The following is a 20,741-nucleotide window of genomic DNA, read 5'->3' on the forward strand; positions in this document are numbered from 1 at the left end:
GGTAAGAATTGCATGAGGAAAATGCTCCTAAAGACTGCCATTGCATTTTACTGCAGCAGCCTAAGATGAATCATTCTAAGGAGCACCACTTGCACTGCTGTGTATTAAATATATAATGAAATAGCGTATATTTAAATATGCATTAAAGGCATTGAATTGTATAGCAGAAAAACAAGCAACAGACTCAGTGGAGTTAACAGAAATCTTATTGCTCCCATGGGATTTAGTATCTCTACAGTACTGCAGGATTCTTTTCTTTTTACAATTAAAAGAAGTTGGCTGCAAAACCTTTAGAGCATATGTCTCTGTGCAGGAAGTCATTGGACACAGGAAGGTCATTACTCACAGCATCACAGCCTGCTAATTAATACATGATGCTTTTCTGAGTCTTAATGAGTCAGTGAATGATTTGAACTCGAGAGGACGTTGAGTGTCACAAAGACCAACGTGAAAAAAATCTCAGACAAAGGAGAAATCAAGTATCAAACTCCGGTCAGAGTAAAGAACAGGCATTGCAGAGCAATCTCATGCAGCAATGAAAGACACCTGCAATTTATGGAGGTGAAAGCTTGGCTTCTTTAGCATCCCCATGCAATTTATGGTGGTGAACACTTGAATCGTTTAGCTTCCCCATCACCTCGTTAAAGCTTTCTTGTAAAGTTACGGCTTTGGAGGCTCAGAATCTGTCTAGTTCAGATTTTTATCATTCTGATACCCACTTTATCAGACAATGCACTGCAGTGTTCTCCAATCAAGTTTCCTTTCCCATTGAGACCTGCTTTTTTATGCCCTCTTGCCAACAATTATCTTTTGGGTATCTTTGCATTTTATAACCCATACTGCTCCAGGTCTTCACCAGCATAGAATGTCCTGTACTGTCATCTACTGTCTTGGCCACTCTTTACCTCACCTCACCAAGCTAATTGTATGATCCAAAGAATGCAGGGGAAGGGGTGGAAGGGAGGAAGTCCTGCTGTCTTCATTCCATGTGGTGACAGTCATGAAGGTTGTTCTTTCAGCACCAGAAGGAATAATGTGTTTTAGCATTTTCCCAGCTGTATTCACATCATTTTCTTAACCCTCAAGGTCCAGTATACCTATCTGTCAAGTTTAAAAAAAAAAAATAAAGCGAGCCCACCACCAGAAATAGCAACTGCATCATAGATGGGGCTCAGACCCTTGCAAGAAATAATGCAAGCAGAAAAATACAAGGAGAAGATGTTACTGAAGTAACTGGCAAAGAGGAGCAGAGAAGAGAGAAGGTGCATAAGGTTGATCTTATCGCCTGGCAGATGGATCATCATCGTACAGCTGACTTCGCAGCACTGAGGATATTTATTATTGTTGACAAAAGTCATGGCCATTGTGATCTATAAACAGAGACCTGGATACTAGCTGGCTCACCTTCCTAATGATAAAAGTCATCCGTCAGTTCCCACACTGATCCCCTGGTATTTCAGGGATGCCAAGGCATCAAGCTCTCTAGAAAAACAGTAGTTTTCATTGAGTGCAATAAGAATTGACTGAACACCAGGTAAAGTCAAATGCTGTTGTCCATATTTCACTGTGCAAGGGGTCAAGGCATCCAAACAAGCCCATCATTTTTCTTTTACACTCCATGCTTAACACCTGCCTCACTGTTCCAAACTGATTCCAAGAAGGAAAAAGAAAACATTTAGTTCCAATGTTGGATCTGTCAGTAACAAAAGACTCCCAATTTAACTTCATTTGATGCTTTTGAACCAAAAGCCAATAAAATAACATATTTAAGAAATGAGGGCTCCCCCGGTAGACGGTTCCATGATCTGCAACTGGAGACCTCTTTGTCCTAGAAATTGGTGACCCATTTGCAACACAAAACCGTTGTCTCTTCCTTTCCTGGAAACCACAGAGCACTAACCTTGCCTGGCAAGTTTAGACAGTGTCACCAGGGAGGATTGTGTTTAGCCCTGGTACCTGGGGACAATTGCTCTATGGCCAGGGGCAGGACTGACAGTGTTGCCCAATCAACCAGCAACAGCTGCAGCAGGAGAAATTTGTAAGAAAAAGGATTTGGAAGATGACTGTTTTGAAAGCAAGAAAACTACCTACACTTTAAGCTACTGTCATATTGAGTTTCCTCCTCTAGTCCTCAGTTGATTGTCAGAACTCTGATAGCTTTTCATCTGTAGACCTGAGTGAGACTCGGGATGGAAGAACAAGAGGGATCATTTAACCAGAAATCCCTTATGTCTCTTTGGTAGTTTGGCATGTATTCAGCCAAACAGTTCTCCTTCTCTTGCTTCAAATTTGATTCCACTTGCCTTAGAGCAGCGTTAGCCCTATTTTACAGGTAGGAAGCAGAAGAACATGGTCAATGAAGTGACTCATTCTTGAGCATTTTTATGACTGCTTTGTGCTGCTGAAGTACAACTGGAAACAGTGATCTATTGCCTATTGGGAATTACATCTGTTTTTTTTCTTCAGTCTATCCATTTTTCTTACAATAATTTACACTTACTATCTTACAGTTCTCAGCTCTTCCAGAATAAATTCCAGCTCAAAGATCCTTCTGTCCAGAAAGCTCTTTAAATGCTAATAAGAAACAGGGATGAACACATCATCAAGTTCATATTCACCCAAGTTCTGTTCTTACAGAGCTTTTTGTACTAAGGCACTGCCCAGCAACTCAAACAGCAGGGCAATTTTCAGAAATTAACTTATCCACCACAGACTAGAGTCCCCAGTGTCATCCCTTAGCTGTACAGCTTCTGTAGCCTGCAGAGTAGAGCAGATCTTACAGTTAGTTATTAGCACTCACATGGGGAGCATTGATACAGGGGCTTTATATTTTTAAAGAGACCTAAGTCACAATTTCTTTCCATGTATCCTCTTGTTGCAATGAGGAGAATAAACTATCAGTACTGGACTGTGCATTTGTTTCTAGACTGAAACTGCTTATTGACTTCAATGCAGCTGTAAAGATTTATGCCAACTAATGACGTAGCTGAGTTGGATTCAAAGTGACAGGATTTTAACAAAATCTGGCATTATCCTGGCATGTCGAGAATCAGCACCACTGACGCTTTTGCAACAGAGAGGGAAAGTGAGCTTTCAGATGTATTCTGCATACCCCATCTCCTGGAGGCCCTGGGAACATCTCCACTTCCCAAGCCTGAACACATGGGACAGTTTCTGAACAAAACCTCCACTTCCAGAAGTTCAACTGTGAATTTTCATCTGCTAAAATTTGAAATTCATATGCTTCACTGTGAATAATTTTATTTTCTTTCATCTCCCTCTGCACCCCATAAATATTCACTAGTAGGTTTTCAAAAACTTTTGCAGATTAATAGCAAAAAACCCATGAAGACACTTATACATTGTTTGAGGTTTTCTGAATTTTGTTTGTTTTGTTCTTTTTTCCCTGAAACTCTGATTAGCACTAGCAATTTCATTTATTCTGCCAGTGGGTCATGAGAAATCTATTAGCAGCTAGCCAACCACTTAAATGTATTGGTTGGATAAGGTAAGGTAAAATGCTATTGCTTCACACACCGAAGACAGAAGACTCATTGCACACAGCAGATCTCTAAAAGCGTGTCAGTTCTTCACAGCAGAGCAGACCACTTAATACTACACCTCTCCAGCGATTAGCAACTGAAACTGAACATTTTTCCAAGATCCTGCAGCACTTCCCTGGAAGAGATTATACTGGCACTAACAGCAATTCTGCTGATACACAAGATGTCCATTAAACACTACACTTGCTGTGATACCAAGGCAGTGTTATACCAAGGTAGTGTTACACCAGGTAACCAGCACTATCATGATAGTACTATCAGCTACTGAAACCTTTTCATAATAGATTTTCCTAAGAAAACTTATTGGAAAATTTAGGAAAATGTTTTCAGCCATGTTCTCCCTTTCTACACCCTATTAAAATTTAAAAGCAGTATCGTAGGTGGTGGTAAAAGCCAAATCCATGCTACCTCAGCATCTGTCACTGCAGGGTACAGTCACTGGCACTGCACTCCACTGTATACTGGGTTGCTCTCTTCTGATTTCCCTCAAAGAATAATTGAGTTGAATTTTGGAAAGGAAAGGCTAACTGAATGAATGATGGAGTAATTTTAATTATTCAACGTGCCAATTAGAAATTCAGTTCCTGAAGCTTTTTTCCTTTAGCCAGCTATCAAGATGCCCAGAATAGTCTTGAGTCAGATTCAATGAGGTTGTTAGTGCACCCCATCAATCAAGTCCTGGGAAAGTATTTCCTAGATTTCAGCCACTTATGGGTTCATTGCTTATAGAAAATATCCATCATTTCACTTCCCAACAGTTGCTCTGTTTAGACATTCCTTGTCTCTTTACAGCTCCCAGCAAGTTCAAACTCCACGGGATCAGAAGACAATATTGTATTGTCTGCTTTTTTGGAGCTGAGACCATCTTTTCACTGTATTTATATTCTGAACACCTGGGTTTCCTACACACTGCAAAAATACATGACAACCAAGTGTGAAGCAAACCTTGAAAGGATAGTAGACATAACAACCAGGCTACTGAGGGGAGAAAAGTCTTTGAGCCAAATCTACTGGCTTGGCAGCACTGAAAGGTCATACTGAATCCAGAACTTGCTAGAAAGACCTCAAAACCCAGCAGCCCAGTTTGCAGTACGTCAAGGTTAACTGCTTGGCAGCATCTCATGCATTTTCAGTTTTAAATCCCAGTTTGCATAGGATATTTCTACGCCTGAGTCTTTTCAAGCCTGAGTCTAGGTGTTCTCAGCCTAGGTGATGGCACTGAATGCAATGCCACTGTATTATGTAAACTGGAGTGTGCCAAGTAATGCAAAATCCCTGACATTTAGGATTGTATTTTCCTGTTTCTGCTCCTGTGGTTTTTATCATATTGGTATTTTCATGCATAATTGGCACCCCAAGCCATAGATGTATGCACATACCCAATTCTTCTCAACATCTTCCCAAATTAAACAAGTTCTCCACTTCCCACTCAGCAGATGTTTTCACAACAGAAGACAGAAACCAAAAAGATCTAGAAGTAAGGTGCCAAGCCAAGGGAACTGGTAGCTGCAGTATTTGCTTTTGGCAGTAAGCAGCACAAACATAGTTTGTCTAATAGCACAGAGCTATACAAGGTACAGAAGACTCTAAGAAGTCCCAAAGCTTTTCCTGGTGCTGTCAGAGAAGCTGGATGGTCTGTAGAGCTCTTTCTGTAAACACTACATGACCTCCCTGTCTCGGTGCTCAAGTGACCCAACAACCATTTTACCTCCTCAGTACTTGGAGGCGCTCACATTACCCATTATTTTCTTACACAGTGGAAGAAAACATTGCCCTTTGTTTGTTTTCTTACCCATGGTATGTTTCCTTAAACAGTGCGACTTGATCTTTGAAATACTGGCAGAGCCCATGCATCCCACAGTAGATCCCATTCTATATTGTCCTTAGAGGTCACAGGGACAACATTGGTACTCCAATTCCAGAAAGCGTACTCACTTACCAAGTTCTTTAGCCTTTCTCCTGCACCTTCATCCTGGATTTCCCAGCAGCATTTCTTAGTCCTCCCTCCCAAGAGCTCTGTCTTCACAGAAGGTGGGTCATCTCCCTGAACCATCTGTCCCTGACCTATGCAGCAAGATCCTCTGGTTTTTGCATTCCACAGCCCTGAACCTGTGAAGTCAAGAGTACTGGTTCAAGATGACAAGTCCTCAGCCGCTTCTGGCACTACATCCCTCTGCTGTGAGGGCTCTCATGACCACCTCTTGAGTTTTCCACACAAACTAAACCAGATCCAAATGGGAAGTCACCATGTATGTCACAACTTCACATGCAACAGCTTTCTCGCAGTAGACTGGGGAGATTGTTCTAAAAATTTGGGATGCACCCAAGTATTTCGGCCATTGATGAGCACACCAGTGCTTCAGATATAAAACTCTGTTTACTAGTATGAAATCCCTGATCTCCAGTATTTGAACTGCAAAAATGATACTGTTAGCTGGTAGAGCCTTCCCCTTTTTTGGGAGAGCCACTAACCAGCAACACTAAATAGCTTTTTAACCCCTGAAAAACCTTGGCCTTTAACTACTGCATTGATATATTCATATACACACTGTTACATTTCCCAGGCTGTTGGCACTGCAGTACTTCTCTCACTCAGCAGCTCGGCCAGTGTAGTTTGCAGTTCACTGTGGTGCTGTGGTGGCCTTGCTAGCTAACATTCAAAGGGCTGGTTACTCACTAAACACTAATGAGTCCCACACATGGCAGCAATGCTTAGCATTAGCATACTGGCTAAGGAGCAATGACCCTTTTAAATAACCAAGTGGTTTTCTTTGCTCCCAGGTCTTGAAAAGGGAGCTCTGGCAGTTAAAGAGACAAATAAAGAGGAATATATCATCTGTATCCATAACTATCTTTACATCTTGTTCATTGAGTTGTCAAGCTGGAATTTCATTTTCCCCTGAAAGCTTTTCTCTAGGTCAAACCAAACCTTCTTCTTTCGATTTCTTACAGCCATAGATGTCTGATTTTGGAGGGACCTTGTAAGGTTATCTAAGCTGAGTGCCATGAAAGCTTATGTCTGGAGAGGTATCTGCAGCTATTGCATGCATTTATTTTTAATCATACTTGAATCACCAGCAAATCTCCAGGTACTCTATGGATACAAAAAGTGTCAGCAGTTCCTAGTGCCCTTTATCTGCTTTTTGATGGTTATTCACCTTTCACACTGACTGAGCTTTGAATGAAAAAACACGGCAGAGTATACACAGAAGTGTAGTCTCCACGCACTAGAAACACCTATAATTTGGACAGTTATTTCTTCTCAGTAAGATAGCTTTTATATTTGCTATTACTGATAAAAAAGCAAGTAACTGTCTCCCTCAAATCACCAGTTAAAAAAAAAAATAATAATCCATTTGATTCTTCAAATTGCGATTCTTCAAATGCTATTTTTTCAGAGTCATGATTTCTCTGAAGTCCTAGGCATTAGGATTCTGTTATTAGTTTAAAGAAAATAGAAAGACTTTTTCAATATAGGACTCTTAAAATATAAGAAACACAAAAGAAACAGAGCATGAGAAAAAGAAAAGAGAAATATAAGAAGAGGTAACTAATAAGGCAAGGCTCACAGGAAGACGGTGACATTTACCTATCCTGTTGGGACACAGATATTTGTGGTTTCCATCTTTTCACAGGATCTTCCCAGGAGGGTGCTACAGAAAGTAAGAAAGCAGCAGTGACAACTTGTTTCCATCCTGAAGTTTTTATCTTCTGTTGAAGCAAGTAACCCTTAGCAGTCTTAGTAGATTAGCAGAAAAGGTGCTGCACGGAGTCCATTATCTGCTGTCAGCAGCGTTTTGCGTTGTTAATCCACTGCTCATATAGCTGCAAGCAAACTGTTTCCTCATGTGGATAAGGAGCAGAAAGAAGAAAATAGAAGTCCCAAAAGACATAAAGGATTAGAACACTATTAATATTTATCCTTCATAAAAGGAGTCAAGAGTCATCAAATATGAAGTTGCAGACACATAATTATTCTTAAGAAAAAGCATAGATTACCAGAAGCAGGAAGAGCATAAGATGCAAATGATCACTACATAACTCCCCCACATAGACATTCCAAGACTTCCCACCAGACAGATGGTGTTGCTAGAGACAGGATATTAAGCCAGATGGACTTTTGATCTAATACATAGTCCAATGTTGTCATCATTTGTGGTGAAATTTGACAATGTGCCCAGCACAAAGCAAAGCATGGAAGTCCTCAATAAAGCATTTGGGACAGAAAATTGCATGGAGGTGCAGTTAGCTCTTTCTTTTGTACTAACCTTTCTCATAGAGGCTTAAATATTTAGCTACATTTAGACACTGGTGACAGTCTCAGTGAGGGATACCTTCCAGTGAAGTCAGGCATCAGCAGTCTTTGTCTGCAGATCAGATGTTGCACTGCAATTGGTATCACTAAGTGGGCCACAAATATCACAACAAACATCTAGGTTGACTTGGAAGATGGCAGTATGGTTCAGTGTTGAGACTTGGTGGAGTTTTTTGTACCTTCACTGAAACTGACAAGAAATAAAACCCTAAAAAATAGTTCTGACTGTGGTGATTAGCTTCTTGGGACATAGAGTGCGTGGAGCCCACTCCAAGCTCATTCTTTAAGCGGGTAATCTTCAATGTCTCAAGACTAGACTTAGATTCAGGTTGACAGCACTGTGCTGGAAGTCTCCATGATGTATTGCCACAGCATCACTCTCTGTTATTTATGTCTTCTGGCACTTGAATGCTGCTTCCACACTTCCAGACAAGAACATTTTCCTCTGCACCCACAGTCCTTCTGGCACAGCATGCACTATGGCCAGCTCCAGATGGAGGCACACCCTGCACTGCTTGTCCTGTGATCAACCAGACCAGAACACCTCAAAAAACATGCCAAGACTCCCTCCATGCCCATGTCTTGTATTTACCCACAGGTCTCATTCCTGGGTTGCAGCACAGGGACTAGATGAGCAGAGTACAGCATGTAAAACACCTGCCCCCATTCCAGATAAAAATTACCAGACATATGGTATATTCATAGCTTCCAGGACATCAAAAATATCATCCAAAAGACCTTTTTCTGCTCCTTTTCTGACTGAAGTAGATGACTGTACCTTCCTCTGTTATTCTTAAAAAAGCAAGGAATATTCTTTTATCCATGGGGTCATTGAAGAGAAGAGTGGGAAAGGTCTTTTGTATAGCTTTGTGTTGCTCTACACTGTTTTACATAGATGGTAATTCAGAGAGCCAGATGGACCAGCAGAATGCCTCTTTGCGAAGCATAGCACAGCCATGGTGAGATCATCTTTCCAAGCTGCTGTGAAGACCATGAGCTTCCTGGGAAGCAAACAGAGCATGACTACTTCAGTCTTAGCTTTATTTGGCTTCCTGTGCTCTGAAAGTTTGACCTTTTAGAAGCTGGTACATTGCTGAGGCTTTCCACTTAGTATAGTCTTGGCAACACTCTGCTATCTCAAGGAAGTGCTCAGCATGGTATAGGGCACTACCTGACATCTCCACTGCAGTTTGGTAATTTCCCCATGAGTCATTAAATGCTCCAGAGACAAACAGGTGCTTTAGAAGCAGAGGTCTGTGAAACTTGTGGACATCCACACTACTTGGGGCTTTAATACAGAAGGTAGAGCCAGTTGTGAAAAGGAAAGGACACAGAACTGCAAAAATTATACAGCCTGGTAATCAAGCTTACAGCTTGGACTTTGCTGAAGGGCACTCTTCCTCCTTCTCACTGCCAGGGGAGAATTTTTGGTGTCCACAACACTTCAGTCCTTAGTTTCTTTGTGGAGGATGGCAGCAAAAACAGCAGTGGTCTGTGGTACGGTGTCTAGGCTTCTAGAAATGAAATGTTGGTGCTACCCTTCTGCAGAAGGCTAAATGTCATCCTTAATGAGTCAAAAAACCCCACATTTTGCCAAAACAGATCCAGAGTGTGGGTCCTTTGCTGGCTACCTGGGGCCCCAGAAAGTGGATCCTAACAAGCCTAGAGGTTCTCACTGCCTGAAGTGTTGACTAGTTTAAAAACAAACAATACAACTAAGCACCTAGATTTGGAGATTCAGGGTATCTCAAGTGCAATGTTTTTCATATTAGAAGAAAAACCTGAGGGTACACAAACAGGCTAATCAGTCACCTGGTAAGTCTTTTCAGACCTTTTCAGTGATGTGGAAAGCTGACTGCAGGAAAACATCAGAGGCAGGTCTAGGAATGCTGAGAATTTTTGACAAACTGTTCACACATAAGACCAAGGTACCACATGTGAAGGAGGCAAATGACTCTTCTAATCTGTAATTTCATCTCCTCAGCTCCACCACCCATCCCAAGGGTTTCGGTTTGGAACTGTACGAGAAAGCAGCGCAGAAGACTACGTGAGGCAAAGCTTCCCGGAGATGCACGAGTACATGCGACGGTACAATGTCCCTGCAACCCCGGATGGAGTAGCATATCTAAAGTGAGCCTCTGCATGCAGCAGCAGATCTGGTCCCTCCACAAGAATGCATGGCAGTGAGATGGTGATGGGTTTCCTCACTTTCAGTGTCACTTATCTCAGAAAACAGTCATTGAAGGGTGTGTGGCAGAGAAGAAAGCACATCATCACTTGGGGAGAGTGCTACTTGGAAAGCAAGTTAGTGTAGCACCACCTGGAGTGTTTCCAAGGGAAGCAGTGCTAGGGTGCCATCAAGCATGACCAATGTGTAAATCCTGGCAGATTTCTATGCTTGGGAGCCCTTCATCAGGCAGTGAGAAACATTCAGAAAAAAAAGACATCACAGTCCAAACAAAAGCTGCAAATGAGGTTCCTCAGCATCTACAGGATGCTGGGAGGAGAGAAGGTTCTCAGAGAGAAACCTTACAGCATTTATCATTAAAACAAATAAAAGAAGCATTAGACTGGTGAAAAAATAATAAACACCTTATATTCTTGCATTAGGGAATCATAGCATCACTGTGTTTCAGAGACATTTGTACCTAACAATCTGGGGTCACAGAACTGATTCACTCTGCCAGGAAACAGGAAAGGTGATAATATACCTGAAATAATTGATTCATTTTCATAGAATCATAGAATGGTTAGGGTTGGAAGGGACCTTAAAGATTTTACACATAGAAGTTGTGTAACAGATGGCCTGAGAATATTTCACCAGAAGTTGTTTCCTGTTTACATTTTTCCCAGACCCACCCTAATGATAATTAAGATTCATGACAGTTCCTTTGGGTTAATCTGGAATCAATCCATTTGAAATCAACGAAGTAATGTAACTTCACATCAGGAGAACACTCAGACCTTCAAAGTGACAAGAGGGGAGGGTGCAGTCCCTGGGTCAGATGAGAACAGGCACTGCAACTGTTCTTTTATATCACCATTTTATGCAAGTATGCTATTCATAAATGATTATGTTAGTAAAATTCTGTCCTCTGTTTTTAAGAAGACTGAACATAGAGAAAAGCTGATTTGGGGGAAGGAAATTAATTTACCTCATATTCAAAGAGAAAAGAAGAGAAACATAGAAGAAATCTTTGTATGAGTTACCCTCCTGCATTTTTGCTCTAATGAGAAACCAAGACAGCACTACTATTTTGGCAATTTTTTTTCCCAGTAAAGCTGTGGGCTACCTTTCGATGGAGTCTAATAACATTTTGTAGAATTTTCCATCTTTCAGATCAGATGGGAACAAAAGAAGTCCTAACCCCACTGTCCTGTTTTAGATGCACACAGTTTGTATTTCATGCACAGTTTCTTTCTTCAAAATATAAATCAGTTTTGGATTTAAAATAGCAGTCCCTGCTCTCTGTTTTCATCCTGTAATCTTCCAGAGAAGTGCATAGATAAATGCTCAGTGAGCATCACTGAGTCTTAGATTGTGGAGTGATTCGGTTTCTGACTTTGATGTTGAATACAGGCATGATCCAGAGAAACTCGATGCTTTCATCATGGATAAAGCACTCTTAGATTATGAAGTATCAATAGATGCCGACTGCAAGCTTCTAACTGTGGGAAAACCCTTTGCCATTGAAGGTAATGATCAGTTTTATAATGTACTGCTCTATTTCTCATGTGTTGCATTTGCTCGATTGTGACTTGGTATTCTCAGTGGAAGTATGGAGGTAAAACTGTGGACCCCTTGAAGATTATGGTAAAATTCTCAGTGATTAAGCAGAATCAAGGTTTCACACTTTTTTTGTGGTTTTTGAACTTTGAGGTCACTTGCACTGTCTGTTGCCATGCTCTATGTAGGAATTGCTCAAAGTGCTCAGACAGTCCATCCCCAAACAAGTAGGAGGCACATTTCACAGCTCACAATTAAATAAAGTATCTCCTGAAATGAGGCTTGCTTTTTGTACACTCACTTTCATTACACATATTCAAAACTCAATGAACTATGTTGAAAATACTTTTCAATAGTTTCACTTTCCTCTGAAACAGATAAATGAATACCTCCTCACTGGAGGTATTTAAGAGTCGTCTAGACATAGTGCTTAGGGATATGGTTTAGTCATGGTTTAGGGGACTTGTCAGTGTGAGGTTAACAATTGGACTTGATGATCTTATAGGTCTTTTCCAATGGAGCCAATTCTGTGATTCTGTGAAATACTGTTCCTGTTTTAAAGGTCAGCTTGACATTCCCACTGAATCTGTAACTCACTGAAGCTAAAGAAGGGTTTGTACCCTGTTTCCTAGCCTCCTGCATCCATGGTGTATTAGCAAGGACAGATTGGAAGGCAGCCTGGAAGCAAGGCTTGTCTGAAGCTGCCTCCAGCATGGGTGAGCACATTAGCAGCTATTAGACTTCAGGAATCACACTCAGAGGACGTGATTGAAGCTCCCTTCTTTCCTCCCCTCCAAGGGCAATCACTCTGGCCACCTCCATCGCACATTAAAACAACCTCCTTCAGAAATGTTCAAACCTGATTGAGGAAGGCAATATGCTAAATGAAGGCCAGGGGAAGCTGAGCATTTTAATAATTTCAGCTACAAGTCGCCAGCACTAGGCATTTTGTAGAATGCTTCTTTTTGCTATACCTCATCAGCATCTCCCATTTGAATTCACACCAGAGACCTGAAAGCAATCCTTTTTCTTCTTTTCTTTTTGTTATCAGGGAGTGTAGATGCACAGAGAGCTGTTCAGGCTGCAGCAGGGTTTGTGCACGTGCAGCTGCGTGTTTCACCATGTGCGCGCAACCTGATAAATCTTCCATTTCAGAAAAGTCAGCTTTACTGAAGTGAACCATCAGCTTTCACAACCTTCAATCAAGTAAAGCAAATGTCAATACAGAAAAAAAAAATAAAGCCCAAACTATGTGTTTTTACATAACTGGACTTCATATCACCTAATTACAAAACACTTAAATATGCTGAAAATGTGGTATTCATGAACCCTATCTATTTCTTCTGTGAAACCATTCCTTCGATGTTAGCAAATATATCCAGGTGTAAATATAGGCACAATGTACAAAAATCAGCAGCAAGGGAGACTATTGCTTTGTAGGTAGGCCTATTACAACATCACGTTACATCGTTGTAAAGCAAGCCATTGTGATGGCAAATTTACCACTTGTAAATTTATAGGGTTTTTTTCTCTTATTTCTTGTGTTGGTTTTTGGTTTTGGTTTTGTTTTTTAAATGAGACAGTCTAAAATCCTGAATTCTGAACTGAAAAACAAAAATCCACAGTGGACTAGAAGAGAATCTCTGCAGGCAATTGGCAGGACATCTCTGCATGCAACTGCATGTCTTCCAGGCATGAATTGTATTTGTTTGTCTAAAGCCAAAACCCAGATTCTGCAAACTGAAGGACCATATTTAGAGTTACTGAATCCATTTTCACTTACACTGAGTCCTTTACCAGCACTTTAAAGTGGTAAAAGATGACACAGTGGCTAAAAACTGTATTACTTATCTGAAGGTCCATGTCAGCAGCCAGAGCAGAACTGCACGAATGGAAAGCTTAGCCCCCGGACTTTAAATTGTTGTATGACCATACAGACTGCTCCCTTATATATTTACATGCACACAGTTTCTCAGCAGAAAATTCACAGGAAGAATAGAAAATGTCACATGTGACACCACAGTCACAGCCACTGCTTTAACAATGCAAAGTGATCACAGAATGGTTTACTTGAGATTAAGGCCGTTTTGCGTTGCTAAAACAAAGTAAAAAAGAAGAACTCATGGCAAGAGCATGCAAAAGACTGTGTTTCTAGAGATAAGACAGATTTATTTATCTATCTATACCTCCATCTGAAGTTTTTGAACCTCCAATTTTACATAGTACTTTTGTGACTTCAATAATTTTGAATTTGCATATCCCGTTTGTATTAGTCTGCTTTATTTTGCACAGCAAATAGTCTCATCTCAGCATTCTTAGTCCACGATAAGCCAGGTTTGAACTGGCTTGCTGAAACAGAACGCCAACTTGATCTGCCACACTGGTAGTTGACAGCTGAAATGAAGATACTTTACCAAAAAGCAAACAAGTAAGACAGACATGATTGTACTGGTTTTCTTTCTAGGATATGGTATTGGTCTTCCCCCCAACTCTCCACTCACCTCAAACATCTCTGAACTGATAAGCCAGTACAAGTCCCACGGTTTCATGGATGTTCTGCATGACAAATGGTACAAGGTTGTTCCATGTGGGAAAAGAAGCTTTGCTGTCACAGAGGTAAGCGGTGAACTTGGTCACATAAATGAGGATTTGCACAGGTTGCCAATTATTTCCCCTCATTCACAATGTGCAGTAGATGGACACACATGACAGAGATGGGCTGCAGCTGAAGGGAAGCATTAGGCTTCAGAAACAAGAGATGCTAAGCCCAGCAGCATTCAGATCTGAACACAAGAACAACGTCAGCAAAACTCTGCTGCTAAGTTAGGCGTGCAGTGCATGCATCAGAGAGCACTTCTGGAGACAAACGGGGCATGTAACGTAGCGTTAAAAAAAGTGATCTGGCACACTGCACAACAAATCTATCTGATTCCACTCAATTATGTGTATCACCATCTACAGAATCTGTCAGTGATTCTGGACCATCTCACACGGGAGCAATAGCTAAGATAGCTAACACAGCAACAAGAGCAAAAGAAGCAGAGTGAGTGGGAACTCAGTACATCCCAAATTTCTAATATAACCCTGACCACTTCCTAACATGGCAGCTACTTGTACCAAAAATAAGACTTCAGCCTAAAAATGGTCCACGAAGATACCATGCTAAAAACAGAATTGAAGCAGGTCTCATGTCTAAGTAGAACTACTGGAAATTGAAGTAAATCTCCATGGTTTTACATCCTGGTATCAAATCAGAGGAGCTATGCCAGCCCATGGCAGCTGAAGATGTAGGACATTATTTATGAGAAAAAAGACTCCTTTTACTGGAATAGCCATTTTTCCTCAAGTTCCCTAGACTGTCAAGTACAAAAAGATAAAGTACTGAGGAATCAAAAGATCCAGCATGCCTGAAGCTTAGAGCATGCACATTTAGCCCAAGGTGTTCTAAAAGACGTATGTTACGTGGTCTCACTGGTACAAAATGTGTAGCTAGAAGTATGCTACCTCCTCCTCATAGTGTTCAGCCAAATATCAAACCAACCCTACACGTTCCCTGAGGAAGTGGTAGCATGTCCCTTCTCCCCTAAAAGAGAAGCCCAGTTTCCTAGGGTTCTGACTCCTGCCCTTCAGTGGTCACCTGAACATCTGGTCTGCAAACCTCTCACTGCTGATTAAATCACTAGAAAACTTGCATTTTTCAAAGATCAGACAAAAAAAACTTTGCCTTAATACATAGATTGTTGGGGTATTTCTGCATCTCTTACTATGTTTTTAACTTTTCCATTAAGATTGTGTCAATGTGAAATCAATTCTATTTTAACATCACACATTCATAGAAGAAAATTCAATTTATTTTTATCCAACTTGTTCAATTCAATTTTTTTCTCTTTTTTTGTGTGATTAATTCAGCACAAGAAAGTACATTTAAACAAAAGTGCGTATTCACTGCTATTTCTGATCTGGCTTATCTGAAGATTATGTTATCATCTAACAAGACAGGTATCTGGGGAATTTTCATTTTAATGTAGCTGACATATCTGTTCCTGACAAGCACTTCATTCAATGACCTCTTGTTACTCTACATTTTAACACAATCTTTTGAATTAAACCTCAGGAAAACTGGCAGACAGTAATGGTATTAATTACCACAGCTGTCTTAAAAACTGAAAACTCTTGTAGCAGAGACAAAGTTAGCCTCTTAGTAATTCCCCAGTGATAAGACATAAGGAGCTTCCTCTGATCATGAGAATCTTACTCCAGTAGCTGCATGCAGGGCTGTATTCTCTGTATTCCTAGAGCAATAGCTAAGACACAGAATCAATTCTAAACATCTTCCAGTTTAAAAAAAAATTGTTTTATTTAGTACTGCTTTTCTCCCAGAGTATATAGTTACTCCTTTAAGTCAGTGGTCCCTAGAGTGGGGTGCATACAGCCTCTGGGGACATGTGAGACGATCCACTGGGTTGCAGGAAGAAAATATTAGAACTTCAGTAATACAGAGATACATATCTATATAAATTATAAATAAATATACATATATGGGGGTGCATCCTCAAAAAGTTACTGATAGAGGTGCACAATTAAAAAAGTTTGGAGACCACTGCTCTAAGCCTTCAGATCTCAAGACTGTCTCTAGAAACAGGAACTTTTTTTTCTGCAATAGCAAATACAGTAATAGAGAAAATAAGCCTTGGCTGGGCAAACTGCAGAAGGTATATTAGAAAACCAATTTGATTTGTCTTTTTGTGAAGAAAAGCAAACATGAGCAAAGATAGAATAAACCCTGTATTCAAACTGGAGAGAAAAATCTGATAGGCAGCATGTCATTTTTACAGTTACTCTTTTGAAAGCCCTTTGCAATTTAAAAATATGAGGAAATCCTATACCATTCTCCTGCACAGCTATTGCTAGTATATTAGCTCTGAGGCAAACCCAGTTCTTTCGCTTCCCTAGATTTTCATTAACTCCTGCATGTTCAGTCATGCAATATTGAGAGTCACTGTTAGTGACACTGAAGTTTAAGTCAGACTTAAACTTCCCTGTTTTCATGGCATGAAAAAACAATGACAAAGATTCCTCAAGGCCTGCCAACAAAGGGAGAGGAGGTGGGAAAAAAGCTGCTCCAATCTGAAAAGAAAATTCCTATTTTGTCACATGAATAATCCCACAGACTTCCTTTTTTCTCAGTGGTGAATAGGTTTTAAGCATGAGGTTTTACAGGAGGTTTTAAGCATGGTGTCACAGCTGGAAGACATCTTGTGCTTTAAAGTAATTCAGTCTTTTGAGTGTAGCCTCCATGTGATGTGCAGAAAGGAAGGCAGGTCTCACTGCTCTGCAGCTGGTTATCTGACTGTAGTCCATGTTTGATCTTCAATTGTGCTAACCCAACATGCATAACTGGGTTTTTCTCCAGAGGCCAAGGTCCACTGGTTCAGGTGACTGAACTGAAGGACTCTAAAAAGTCACTGAAAGACTTTTTGTCTTTGAATAAATCCTCATGTACTCAAAGACCTTATGCAATCAGAAAGAGTGAGCAGAAACAAAAGACCAATTGTAAATCTGTGCCATTGTCAGGTAAACTCTGATAAATCCAGACCTTCCCTTTCCTGAATTTCTACTTCTGCCGCCTCTCTGATGAGCATCCCCTCCTCTTCATCCACTTCTCTTAGCCAAGAACTTGCAGATTTTAGAACTTGCAATTTCATAGCTGGGACAAATTTACTAAGCAAAACAGAGCCAAACAGCAGATGTTTTCTAAAGCATAGCTGCCCTATCATTTAGTCAAGAAGCGTGGGAATTATTCTTGGTCTTATCATTCTGTCAGTTTGCATCCTTTACTCCTGTACAGCCCAGAAATCTCTGTTATTTAACTCCCTGCAGTCAGACACATTCAACAGATTCACTGAAGTGCGGACAATATTCAATACAGAAGCAGTTAATTCCTTTTCAAAAGTCTCAGCTTCTAAGTGGGTAATCATTCACATGGATTATAATCCAAACTAAGACCCAGAAACTGCCTTTTGATAGCTAGAGAAGGGCTTTGTATTTTTGTAAGTCTTTTTGATAAATTTGGTCTCTGTGACACACTGCACCTGTTGACCAAAAGTAATGACCCAAAAATGAGAATATAAGTAGGTGAAATATTCATCAGTACAGTCTTTAAATGGGTGAAATATCTGTCTTCCTTTTTTGTCATTACCTCTTTAGGCTATACCTGATTCTTATCCACATGCCACTCCTGGTCACTGAGGTTAATTTTTCTTGGTTTGTTTTGAGATTTATCTTCTTACTAATAATTTTTTTCTAATCTTACACTGGAAAATTTTATTTCCTTTGGCAGAACTCACTGCTAGCTCTTTCTGTCTCTCTCTACCTGGCAGTACTTTGCTCAATCTAAATTGCGTTTGAAAACAAAGTTGTCTTGGAAAGGCGTAATTCAGACTGGGGCTGGAAAATTTTCAATGACTCCTTGAGCTGAGAAACCACTTGCCCAAGACATCTTACTCTGGCCAGCACCCACTGAATCGTTCATGGGCAATGCAGTTAACTCAAACTTGGAATGAATTGCTGCAGTGAATCGCATATTTTCCTCTGCACCACAAGTAACTGTTGGTAGCAGTGGCTGTTCAAACCAATTGCTAGTCGCTAGCAGTATTGCCTGAGTACTCTTGATTTAAAATTGCCATACTCCGGTCTCAAAGGAATTTCTTTGTTGTAAATTTGCGAAGTCCCTACTTCGGGCAGAGCATGGTGCGGGAAGGAAGAGAGGTTGGCGGAGGTATATTTGCACATATTACATCTGGACATAATCAGTGTCATTGTTTTTAATTTGCATACAATACAGTTGGCCTTTCCTCTACACTACAGTTATTCTAATTAATGCCACTTCATCAGGAGCTGGGGTCTTAGGACTTTCCCCTCCAGCACATCAGCTCAGGACAGACTGAAAATTCTTTCTTTCTGTGCCATTTTTGGTAACCAAAATACAGTCAATAGGCAGCTTTGCAACTTTCTGCTCAGGGTAGCGAAACAGCTGCAGCCCTAAGCCACTGTGACAGCAGGCAGGGTGGGTAGCCTGAACAGGCATGCTTCCTGTCAATTAGCAGTGGGTCTGACTGTTCAGACCAGACAGTGATGATGAGCGCAGGGTATAGAGGAGATGAGCTGGCACACTGTGGTTTCTCAAGAGGGTATGACAAAGAAGGGCTCCTCCTGGTCTATGGAGGAGTCAGGCTTTGAGAAAAGCTAACTATGCTTACAGACTGTTCCACAGCTTTCAAGCTACATTTTTAAAAATGTTATTGTTGAAACTGTTTCTTCTGTTTCACTCAAGAAGCTTGTATATTCTCCATTTGCAATTGTCACAGGACAACTGGAGCTCTAGAACTCGGAGACTGATTTGCTCACAGACTGGTAGTTCAGTCAGATAACAACCAATACACAGAATAAAAAAATACTTATTGTTACACAGAAGTATCCCAGCTATTAACACCAACAACTTATTGATGCTTCACACAACTTGGCGTTTACAATAACATAAATGCCAGCCCACAAACGGTTCATAGCCCAAACTGACCCAGTTCCTGCAGACCCACCACTTTGCACAAGTGGTGACACTGGGGAAGGCACAGTGCTGTGCAGCTCCTGCTGGTGCCTGAGGGAGAGGTCCACACTGGTAATGTCATTGACTGTGGGCTTCCATCTGATCCAAACCAGGCACACAGCAAAGACAAGGTCCTTTCATCCTCTCCTCTCATCAGTGGTGGGATCCACTGATGGTTCTTCTCTGGAGTTTTTGAAGGAATTTGCTGAAACTCTACCTGCCATAGCTTGTACCTGAATGGGTGATCTTTGACTTCAGCATCACCTGGGATGCAAAATCAGACAGTGCCTCATTCATCTGGCCATGGTTTTATCCAGTTGTCATCCAGCAAATTGCGCCTTTCTGCTCTGAGTTTTGCCTAGTCTCCTGAAAGGTCAAAACTTAGCTTCCTTTTTTGTTATACCAAGCACTTGACAACTCAACAGTCAGTTTTCTAGCTGTTACCTTGAGGCTGTGGTTTATATGCTTGTCTCTGGTGCACTGCAGGTGTCAAGGGAAGGCCAGGCAGACCCCTGCACAAAGGGGATGAACTGCTCTGTGCTCATAAATAAAACCATCAGTCACCTTTCATGGTACCTCAATACCAGGGCATGAAAAACAAAGAACAGGAGAAAAGATTTTGCTGCCAAGACAATTTGCCCAGTCTACATCTATGCTGGCCGGAGAGGAGAGGTGCCCCTTGCCCACTGGAGGACTGGGAATGTTATGAGGAAGAGTGTCATAAAATGACAGACGTTGCATTGTAAAGGGGTTGTCTCAATGTAGGAAGAGGCAGTGGCATCTGGACTTGCCCTGGGGAAAAAAAGTACGTTCCACAAGGTCCTGAAGAAAGGAGTCTGAGTATTGAGCCTGACAATAGAGTCAGGAGAAGCATGTTTTGAGTCTCCTGGAAATAAGTCTGATTGAGATCAGACTACCAGACTGATCTAAAATCTCTGATTGAGATTCACTTGTCGAAACTGGGGAAAAAAAAAAAACAAAACAAAACACAAACAACGTCACTACACGAGATAAAGCTGTTATTCCCAATTTACCATGATATCACAGAAGCAAACATCTTCTCAGTACCTAATCGGGATGCTATGTCTATTGTTTTGCTTCCCACTACAGACAGGGCTTGGAAAATGGATGAGCTGAAAGAAAAAATTTATTACAAAAGGGAGTACTGTTCCAGTTCCATGTAAAACTCCTCACAACAAGAGGTGAAAGGAACTTGTCTTGGTAACGTGAGACAGTGATTTACAGTATATGAAAATTTGGCACTTGAAACCCTTAGGCCACGGTCATTGGTCTTTGCTAAGGATAATCTCCCTAAAGAGATTAAACATATAATACTTCAATGCTGCTGCTTGAGAGCACAGAAAGCCACAAGACCAAATAAATATATAACAGTCTCTCTGCAGCTACAAGAAATGTCACAACCCAGAGAGAGGGACAGGTTTTAATACTGCTTAGTTACCTAAGTACAAGCATCAATATCAGTAGAATTTTGCAAACCTACTGAGATGGCCAAATGAGTTCAGAAATCTGCCC

General features: G+C 40.9%; 1 protein-coding gene across 1 annotated transcript in view; it reads left to right on the forward strand.

Moving 5' to 3' along the window:
* Positions 1-20,741, forward strand: part of GRIN3A (glutamate ionotropic receptor NMDA type subunit 3A) — a 41,383-nt gene that overhangs the window by 11,161 nt on the left and 9,481 nt on the right. Inside the window, exons 3-5 of the mRNA XM_029084449.1 lie at positions 9,863-10,008; positions 11,459-11,574; positions 14,070-14,221. Coding sequence (XP_028940282.1) covers positions 9,863-10,008; positions 11,459-11,574; positions 14,070-14,221 — 414 coding nt within the window. The remainder of the gene's footprint in view (positions 1-9,862; positions 10,009-11,458; positions 11,575-14,069; positions 14,222-20,741) is intronic.

Source organism: Antrostomus carolinensis, unplaced genomic scaffold, assembly GCF_000700745.2.
Source record: "Antrostomus carolinensis isolate BGI_N321 unplaced genomic scaffold, ASM70074v2 scaffold6074, whole genome shotgun sequence".
NCBI classification, from domain to species: Eukaryota; Metazoa; Chordata; class Aves; order Caprimulgiformes; family Caprimulgidae; genus Antrostomus; species Antrostomus carolinensis.